At 35.4% G+C, this 10,679-nt stretch overlaps 1 protein-coding gene across 1 annotated transcript; it reads right to left on the reverse strand.

Moving 5' to 3' along the window:
- Positions 1-6,353: 6,353 nt before the first annotated feature.
- Positions 6,354-9,880, reverse strand: LOC147533460 (E3 ubiquitin-protein ligase UPL5-like). Its single transcript, XM_086648353.1, has 3 exons — positions 9,744-9,880; positions 7,294-8,992; positions 6,354-7,164 (listed from the first exon to the last, which is right to left on the reverse strand). The coding sequence occupies exons 2-3, from the start codon at positions 8,723-8,725 to the stop codon at positions 6,488-6,490; spliced, it is 2,109 nt and encodes a 702-aa protein (XP_086504479.1). The 5' UTR covers positions 8,726-8,992; positions 9,744-9,880; the 3' UTR covers positions 6,354-6,487.
- Positions 9,881-10,679: the final 799 nt, after the last annotated feature.

A 10,679-nucleotide genomic window follows, 5' to 3' on the forward strand; every position in this document is an offset into this window, starting at 1 on the left:
TAATCTTTGTTTCACCTTCTATGATTTTCCTCTTTTCCTTTTGATCTTATTCTAATAGTGTTGTCTTCTCCGATATCTCAAATTTGCATCTATTGCTCTGAAGTATAGTTATTTCACGGTTTGCGTTGTTAATATTGTTATAGTCGTTTTAAAGCACTCTGATATCTATTTTGTTTTTCTGTTCGAAAGATTGTGAAGAAATTAGGCTATTTAGACTGTTAATGATTTTTAGTAGAAAATTGAATAATTTTGTAGTTCAAGAAATACAGATTCGATCGTCAGACCTTTCCATTGTCGTCAAGCTAAAACTAGTATATACATAAACCACTATTTCATAAACTTAATTTACTAACTCCTTCATTTTGGCCCCCTAAAGATGACCAACTCACCAAAATGTCCCCCTAAAGATGACCAATTTTTAATTTAACCCTTTTTTTCAGCTTTTCGTCATCTATTCCGTTAAAGTTTACTGACCTATCTTTTTCTACCAAAATTGCCCAAACATATTTTGTCAGCCAATTTCTTTTGTCCTAAGCCTAATTGTTACTTTCTCCCTCTTCACTTCCAACCACTCTCTATTAAATCCCAAAACTTCTACTAAAACCATAAAACCTCCATTAAACCAATATTACAAAATTTTCGTAATCAACCCTAATTATGTTGGATTCAAGGGAGAGAGTGAACTGAAGTAGGGGATTACTAGACGCCACTACTAGGATTTGAAAGGGCTTAACTGAAGTTGGGAGATGAACCATAAGTGGATTCAACAAATGAGGTATTTTTCTTGGTTGGAGTGGGAGATTGATCAAGTTTCGAATAGGAAGAAGAAGATGATGATGATGATTATTGCTAAGCTACAACTCACTTTCCTGTATGCACTAGCAAAGGAATTAACCCAAAAGAAACAACAAATAACATGGGGAAACTAATATCAATTTAGAATAAATTAAACCACAAAAGCTTATCTTTAACCATCATCATCAACTTTCAACAGGAGAAACAGATCAATCAATGAATAAACCCAACAAAACCCTAGAAATCAAAGTAAACATTCATTACACCACAATATAACTGTTTTCTAAGATGTAATAGAATTGAAAAGCAAAATCAAAAGTGAGAAACTATTACAACACTCATTCCAACAGTAATATTCACCATATTATAAAATCAAAAGCTGATGACGAGATAGAAACTTTTAGTAATTAACTACAATCCTATCTAAAGAATATTATTTTGCTAAATCTAATTCAATCAAAAATCAAAATTGATGTTGAAGATGATGGAATGGGTTAATTCTAATCTAATCTAATTCAGAATGCATATTTAATAATAATAATTACTAGAGTGTATATTTGAGCATTGCTAATTGTTAGAGTTTGATAATTGAGGTGTAATGGGAGTTTTGAGGTTTTAACGGTGGTTTTGGGATTTTAATGGAGAGTGGTAGGAAGTGAAGAGAGAGAGAAAATAATAATTAGTCTTGGGACCAAAACAATTGGTTGACAAGATAGATTTAGGGGCAATTTTGGTAGAAAAAGACAGCTTAGTAACATCTGACAGAATAGATGACGGAAAAATGAAAAATGAGGCTAAACTCGAAGCTGATCATCTTTAGGGGTCATTTTGATAAGCTGATCATCTTTTAGGGGGTCAAAATAGAACTACAATAAGTCTAAGGAGCCCCCATTTGAGACTCCCTAGTAACCCGTCCAACCATTTGGGACAAAAAATTCACTTTCTCTCTCTAGAATGGTGTTTGTCTTCTTGTCCCAAATAGTTAGACGGGTCACTAGGGAGTCCCAAATGGCGGGTCACATTGCATCATGGTGTAAGTCAAGTGTTGTGGTTGGGCCGCTCAATGGGCTTCAAGCTAGTTTTTTGAAAAGTAATTACAATGACATTTGATATATTAAAGATGTGATAAACACGATAATTGTCGAATTAAACTTCAAAACAAACGGTCTACAGTCCAACTAAACTAGTGGCCTAAAGTCCAACGAAACAAACAACCTAAAACCCACGTAACTACATTATTTATACCCTTAATAACCCAAATTCAATAAACCATAAATTCCACTTTCTTTAGTTTCTTAATTTGTTATACAAGTTTGAGTCAACTTAGGAATTAGGATTTATCAGTGAGTCAGATTAGAATTAGAGTCTACGTCTGAGTAGGAAAATTCCTAGTTGGCTGACCCCTCTGCAAGGGTGTGTCTCTTCCCTTCTTGCTAATCATAGTGGAATATTAAATAACAGTAGCCGACAACCGCCCAAAGGTTAGATTGGTTTAGGAGTGAAAATGCTATGAACGACAAACATATCTTCAAAATCTAATAGACAAATTTAGAGAGAGTTGACCCTCCAATTAGGATCCTAAAATTCACTTTGCTTTTGGAGTCGCCTTTGACTTACCCTATCATTTTCGATTAGATAAACCGAATCATTCACTTCTTCTCTATTTAGCTGAGTTATTAGCATTAGCATTATCTTCTATAATTTAAGTTGTGTTCCCACACCCACCACATCAAGCAGTTGTTTCTTGTTGCTCTTTAGAATGCCAAATTTTGGAGGATGCCCTTAACGAGGGGTGTAGCATGTATAGCCCTGGTGCCCATATAACTTTGAACCTCCGAGATAAATACAAACAGGCTGAGTGGCCCAAATCTTTTAAAAGTGAAGTGTTTTTTTTTTTGACAAATCGACTACGTTCTAGTTTAGAACATAGTTGTTAAAGGCATTGATACATTCCGAAGACGTGATAAGCACGATAACCACCCAAGTTCAATATTTTTCGGACTTGCACTTTCGGTGGATCGAACCTGGGACCTCTGCATTGCATTGCAAAGTAATGCACTAATTAACTGGACTATCAGTTGTTGGCAAGTGTTTTCTCTTGTTAAAGACCAGCGAGGCAACGAAGTATTTTCAACAAAAAAAGACCAACTAAGTAATATATTTCCACATATTTCTTCCGTTTTATTTTATTTGTATATAAATGTTATAGATTTTTCTGATTCATTTTACATTGCTAGGACCAAAAGTTCTATCTCAGCCCCAAAAATGGGTTGGAGATCATTTTTCCCCACAATGTAGGTTAGACATTCAAATATCATAAATGACAAAAAATCCGTCAAGTTTTCCACATGCGCACGAAGAAAAACATATAAGCTACTAATGTATTATGAACTACTATTTAGGTAGTACGATAGTTTCTTTTTTTTGAATTGGTAAGCGTGTGCCTCGAACCCTTGACCTTTAAGTTGGAAAACATACCTCTTACCATTTGAGCCAAGGGTTGTTGGCTAGTACGATAGTTCATATATGATAAAAATTGTAGGATTTCTAGAGAAAAACTAACCCTAGAAAACGAATGTGATCGTCAGAGAATTGAAATTGTGAAACTATATATATATATATAAAAAAAAATCTTCAAAAGATCGTTTATGAAATATTATAAATAGACAACGAATTTGTTAAACAGAAAAGAAAAACAAATACTTTTTATATAAACAGAAAAGAAAAACAAATACTTTATACATGTAACAACTATTCTTCTAGAGATATAAAATACAAATAAATTTTTCTGGTGATACGTCTCTTGGTAGAAACGACATTAATGATAAGTAATAATAAAAAATCTTACCTATAATAGATAATCAAGACCTTGAAAATTGACTTAATTTATGAAGAAAAACGATTATGTATTCGAATAAAAAAACACAAAATTGAGTTTTTCATGATTCGTCATAGTTGTTTTCAGCACATCATGACTGCTCACAAAAAAAAACCTTGGAGTGTACACTGTGAACTATCAAAATACAAAAAAAAGAAAAACTTACAAAATTTTACCTCAGTATGGTAAACTAGTTTTCAACCTTTGGTCAATTTCTTTTTCCTATCTGCCTTAATAGTCCAAGTAACCCAATGAAATTTGGACAAATCGCTTATTTACCGTGGAGTCAAGACTAATCCCCACTTTCATGAATTTTTATGTGCCACCCAACCTAATTTTTCTTGTTTTAATCAACATTACAAAGATTTGAACCCATTTTGTCTTTTTTTTTTTTTTGAAGTCGACTACGATCTACGTATGTCGTTACATTTGGCACTTGATACATCATAGGTGTGATAAGCTCGATAACCACCCATTCAAACACTAACAAGACCGGGCCTATAGCCCAACTAGACATGGCCTAAAGCCCAACTAGCTATAAATTACGCTCTTTTGGAAAAATTTACATATGCTCACAGTTTGTACTTGCTAGGCCGCCCAAGCTCGCATCTCACTTGATTAGGTCTGTTCACTTTGACCAAGTTAATTTTCACTCACTTACCACTGTTTCAGCCACAACCACCACCTTCTGCCAATACCACTACCATTTTTTTTTTTTATCTCTCCCCTCTTTTTGTCTCTCCACGCCTCCCTCTATCCTCTTGTTTCTTTCCCTCTCTCTATGGGCACCATCAAAGGGAAGGAAACATTTTTTCAAACAGAACGGAAGGACTCCCTTCGTATAAGAAGGGTATCGAGTACCCTAGGAGTTATGTCTGTGAATAACAAAGAAAACTAACCTTCAATTTTAGGACCTCCATTGATAAATAAAGAGAAGATTGATTGGAAGGTGATGAAGGAGATGAATGTGGAGATTGATTGGAAGAAGAAAAGAAACGAGATTTTTGTTTCGACATAGTCTTTAGGGAGATGAAGTTGGTGGAGGAGATAAGAGAGAACATGGTAGTAGTGAAGATGAAGAATGTATGCTTTTGAAATATTCGAGGGTAGAAGTAGGATACGATTTATTCATTAACGGCTGGATTTCGTAGCTACCAATGCACATTAATACCAAAATACACCGAAGGCATCTAGCTAAATTATGGGGGGTTGCATTCGGTAAGAGTGCCTTTAGATTTTGCAATGTAAATTTAGGTCTGGCTCATCTTAGAAATTCTATAAGCGGTTTGGTTTGATGGAAGCTTGTGGGAGCAATCCGGAAAAGGAGGTACCTCAAACAAACACATGACGACTTAAGAGCATGTCCAATACAAGACTCAAGAAAAACTCTAAAAATCTTATGGTCAAGTGTGAAAAATGAATCTCTAAATGGTCTCTTTCCTATTTGGTCATTTAGAGACACTCTATTACAAAACCTTCTCCAATGCAACACTCAAGAGAAACTCTACACACCTATATTTTGATTTAAAACTAATTGATTTGCTCATTTGCTTATGTGGCACTTAGAGGTCCTCAAGTAGAGATCTTTCTGGTAGTTCAATCAGTCCTTGCAATTGTAGTATGGGGATTTCGTATCGGCACAGAGTGTGAAGCCACTAGTGTGTTTGAAGCTCAGCTACTGACAGGTTTGGGTGATAGTCTAGCCTTCTATTTTAAATTGGTTTCCACCAGTTGACCTGTCCTGTGACAGTACTGCGTTCTTCAATGAATTTAAAGAGAAAGACTTGGCTGGCTAAGTTGATGAAGTGTTTACAAACCTGTGCCAACAATACGCTATATCCCTGAGGTAATAGCTTTATATAATTCTTGATCTGAATTGGCAATTGACATTGTCCTGTTGCTATAAAGGTTTCCATCCATTACATGAGTTAAATACTGCAGTTTTATATAATAAGTGAAATTGGACTTCTGAAAAAAGCTTCATGGAGCTTATTGCACAATCTTCACCAAATTCCGCCAAGGCGATTCTTCATCAGTTACAGGTACACGGCCACGAACTACTGGAGGCATACAACCGCTGCATGAAATATAAGAGAATAGGGAAAGATGCTGAACTCACTCAGAGTTTAGCTCATTGCTCTCTATTGGATGAATGGAGAACATTCAAAAGAAGTGTCTCATAAGGCACCAGCCCGACCCTCGAGGAACCCGGGATAAATTACAACAACAAAGTTTTCTTTCTAAACTCCAACTCAGTGGTTGGTTGGTTGAGTTATGGAGTTCAACTCAGTGGTTGGTTGAGTCCAACATACACAGCTATCAGTTGGAGCCATGGAGGTGCATCGAGGAATGTCTGGTAAACCGTGATCTACAACATAATTCATCACTAATGCGAAAGTCAAGAGATAGACTATCTGAACTAAGAATGATGCATTGTGTTATTTACTAAATTATGGATTATCAGCATATCAATGGGGACAAGTTGGCTGACTTCGGGAGTATAAATAGGATTCAAAATCTTAGGAGGCTAACTAAGTACATCTAATAGGAGTTGATCAAGGGCTGAGCCAAGAGTGGTCGCGCCTGTCCCCCTTTTTATACAAGTGGAAATTCATACATAACGTTCCTAGTAAAGAAATTAGAAACACATCGTAATTCCTAGGTTTTAGACAAGGCAGTCTCAGAAAAGAAAATGCTCATTGAATTTAATTTAGGTTTCAAAACATGCTACAAAATTTATACTATTACTTAATCAGTAATAAATTATAATTAATAAAAGTGCTGCCTATAACTCTTTACAAATAAGTTGATGACCTAACAGAAAAGAAACCGACGAGACTGTAGTTTACATGTTAATGGCTGAGGAAAATATTTTAGGCGAGACGATGGCAAAGTGGTTTCAATTATTCTCTGGAAAGGCGTAGTCGTACTACTATCAACTTCATTGCAGATTCTGTCTTCTTCCTGATTTCTTTCACAACTTTTTCTTTCTAGCAACATATGATCAAGATCTTCTAATTCTATACTCTGGAAAAAGATCTTTCGGCGCTTTCGAGTAAGCACATCATCAAGACCTTGGATAAATAGTTTAACCTTTTCTTCTACAGATTTGATGAAGCAATGTTGAATAACAAGTTCTATATACTCTTCTCTGTTCACGCTGTTCACAACTATAGTCCTACCTCCAGGACACAACTCCACAATTTTCCTCCCTGATCCAGACTCATCTTTTTCTTCAGTTTCCCAAACAAATGTCAATCCCAGACCATCTGAATCAACAAACTCAGTATCCATCTCCAGAATATCTCTACAACTTTTATACATGGATGGATCCGCATTGCGTATATCTTCCAATGTGATTAGAGATCCAGCTAATTGCGAGAAGAACAATCGATCAAATCCAATACGTATTTGCACATCATGCATCAATGCTAAAGCAATCACTCGACCACAAAATTTATAATAATCAAGTTGTTGAGGATCCACTTTTGCTGCAAACAAGAAACAATATACCAAAAATATTAGAGACAGATTGAAGTTAGGATAAAAATTTGATTTTGTAAAATATAACATAAACAACAATTCAAGATGACAAATAAATGTTGAAATTATTATTATACCTGTATTGGGAAAGAGCCTGTGCTGATCATGCGGACATGACAAGAAAAGTGAATTTTGTGGATTGAATAGATCTTGACATACTAAGAGGAGCCATTCCCCGAAAACTCCAGATTCAGCAACAACTTCCTCATTTTTGAAGTGAGGGATGATTCCGCTCCGCAACAAACTAGTGTTTGCAAGCCCAACATGCTCAAAAGAATCAACCAATAACTTCGACCGGTCAATGATCACCTTCATCTTCTGTAGGTGACAATCATCGTTAAGTTGATCGGGGAACATCATCTTGATCAAATGTCTTCTAGATTCATTACTTACTAAATTCTTATGCTTAAGAAGCCATTGATGATCATCGCCCCTCTTTGATCTCATAATAAGTTTATTTATTGAAACATGGTGAGAATTCAAGCATGAAGAGAAGTTCTTTCTTGCAGGATGGTAAAGCTTAGATATCATGTCTAATTCCCTCAGAATAAGAAGATAATAAGACCATCCGTGATTGAATTCACATTCAGTACATCTTGTGCACTCGACTCCATCATCCACATAAGTCAGACCAAGATCTATGTTGTTCAGCAAGTCATTGAAGTCATTGTAAAATGGTATCAGCCGACAACCACTCAACATATATTCTAGAAGGGAGTCGAGTGATTGATGATGCAATCTCATATGCTCCTTAATTTTCCTACAGATATGCAGAGTGAATATAGAGAATTCACCTACGTCACGCTGGAATCGTAACTTTAACTCGGATGGAACTCGGCAGAAGCACGATTGTCTAATCAACTTCATATTTACAAGCAATTGCTTTGTGAGCTCTCTCATAAATGGATGTAAGTCAAGGATTACAATCCTTGGTATTGGATAAAATCGTGGAGTGTTCCCACACTCAATTGAATGGAATAAAGTTACATATGTTTGACGAAAAGAGTAATACAGTAAACGCCCAGAAGTTGTTGTTTCATCCCGGAGAAGTTTGCAGAACATTAAAACTACCCTACTGAACTGGTTTTGGATGTATATAGGAAAGGATTGGATATTAGGGTAGAGAAAGAGACCCATTGATTCCTCGGCTATCTCTTTATTATTGCTGATGGGAGATCTGTACAAGTAAACCATATATTCGGGAATCATATACCAGACAAATAGTTTGAGATGATCCTTCCTCTTACGATTTGTAGGTATCATTCTCAAGTAATTGTTAATACCGGCATAAAGATTTTTACCTCTTGATTCATCATCCTCATTACCACCATTGTCGTCAATAAGGAGGAGGCGCGAAATAAAGGATACCAATTTTCTCAGGACAAGTACTGCTGGTCTATTGTACTTCATTATGAAACTGTTCCTTCCAGTTGATTCAAATTCTATCCTAGGTATGAATTCGATCTCCCCTACTTGTTTCTCGAAAAAGTATAGCTTTTTATCTTCCATCTCTTGTGGTTGTGATAACAAACAAAAAAAAGATTATCTTTTTAACATGAAACCGATGTTCTTACTTAAAATCTAGGGTATACCCAAAAGCTAAAGAAGCATAAACCCTAGTAGTTCAAATTCAGGATTCACAATTGGGGAATTTAAATCACGAATAACAATCAAGATATTCTTACCTCAGATTCATTAGCCAGCCCCTCTAACAATCTCCTTCTTTAGTTCAACAACAAAAAAAATCTCCTTCTTTGCTCACAATTGAGTCTCTCCCTCTCTCGATTTATATATATATATAGATAGAGATAGATGACCCGAACGGCTTAGAGGGTGTTTGATTTTTTAGCACTTATAAGTGCTACCGCTTACTAGGTGATAATCACTTGTAAGTGTTGTGGCGTTTGTTTTTCATCGCTTCTAAGTGTTTGATTTTTATTTTTATATTAATTCTAAATGTCATAAAAATGAGAAATTGTCTATTTTAACCTTAAAGTATTTACATATTAGCATTTTATACTAGTTTATTATGCTCGCGAGTTTGGATACAAGAGAATTACGGTTTATGAATACTTTGTGTTAAAAATATTAACCACCAATTATTTAAAAATTATGAAGGAGAAATAACTTACGTTGCATGATGGAGTTTGGGTGATTCCGTGATTGATGAAGGAAGATATGTGAAAAAATGTAGGAGAAAAACTTAGGTGAAGGATGAGTGAAGAAAGAAAAGAGTCATCGCTAAATTCATAAAAAGATTTTTTTACTTGTCAATTGTTCAAGATTTTCTTTTTAGTTACAATTGTATTGGTAATTATTACATTCGGAGAAGGATAAAAATGTCATTTTTAGCACTTAGAAAGTAAGTGCAAAAAAATAAGCTCCAAGTTGGAGCTTACTTTTTTGCACTTACTTTGACCTCACTTACAAGTGATATTCACTTATTAAGTGAAAAAACAAACGGCCTAAAATTGCCGACCCGCACTTATTAAGTGAAAATCACTTAATAAGTGCAAAAATCAAACACCCTCTTAGTCTATCTATTATGTAAAAATAGAAGTTGCCATTCTCCCTCTAGTTATAGTGTTGGCACAAAGCATGAAATACCTTTTCTTTTTGCAGGAAATTAGGCCGCCTAAGATAAGATCTTTAGTTAAAAGGACACCATCTCACCATTTTGTGAGAGGGAATATGGTGGGTTACTGTTCACGACTTGGGAGATCTTTGGTAATCTCCCGTGTCGTTGGCTGGTGGAGCCAATAGAGATCACCAAATTTTGGTGATCTCCAGTGCCATTGGGAATGTTCTAAACAAATCTGATTGGGAAGAGAACATTTGACAATATAGAACATAAGATATGGTCGCGGTTTTGGGGAATAAAGAAAATTCTCTGGGAAATAAATTCTCTAGGGAATCCATATTTCTTTGTCATTCTCGGGAGAATATTATGGTTTAATCCAAAAATTAACTTGATCAAACATTGTCCCCTAATCTTCATCTTCTCTATCACCTTCACTACCACAATTTCTCACCGCCACCATTCCGACCACCAGGGTCACCTCTTCTCTCTCTTCTCTCCCCTCTTATACTCATTATTTGATACTGTGTCTGCTCCTAAATTAGCTTATACTCAAGAAGCTTATATTCCTTATGATCCAGAAAGAATTCAAGCTTCTGATGATTGATCATTATAGAGTTGAAAACCCTTCGTGATATCAGAAAATCTTTCAAGAATATCACTAGGTAGTAGGCACGAATCAATTTCATCTTTTTCATAAGGGTTGAAAAGCCTCAAGATCATGAATTTCAGATTCAGAAATAATAGTCTTAAATCCAAGGGAAGGATTGAAATCCTTAAGTTAAGCAAGAAACTTTGGATTGTTAAGAAGAATAAAGATGCCTTTGAATCAACAACTAAATCGATTCATGTTTTCGCAAAACCTTACATTAGTTTGATGGAAGC

Source organism: Eschscholzia californica, unplaced genomic scaffold (assembly GCF_041429995.1).
Source record: "Eschscholzia californica isolate CP2 unplaced genomic scaffold, dmEscCali1.0.p SCAF_6, whole genome shotgun sequence".
Classification (NCBI taxonomy): Eukaryota; Viridiplantae; Streptophyta; class Magnoliopsida; order Ranunculales; family Papaveraceae; genus Eschscholzia; species Eschscholzia californica.

Bases quoted from the DNA above. Each gene is read 5' to 3' on its own strand.
- LOC147533460 (XM_086648353.1), bottom strand. From the start codon at position 8,725: ATGGAAGATAAAAAGCTATACTTTTTCGAGAAACAAGTAGGGGAGATC. The intron at 7,165-7,293 runs GTATAATAATAA...TCTTGTTTGCAG, and splicing joins CAGGCTCTTTCCCAATACAG to CAAAAGTGGATCCTCAACAA.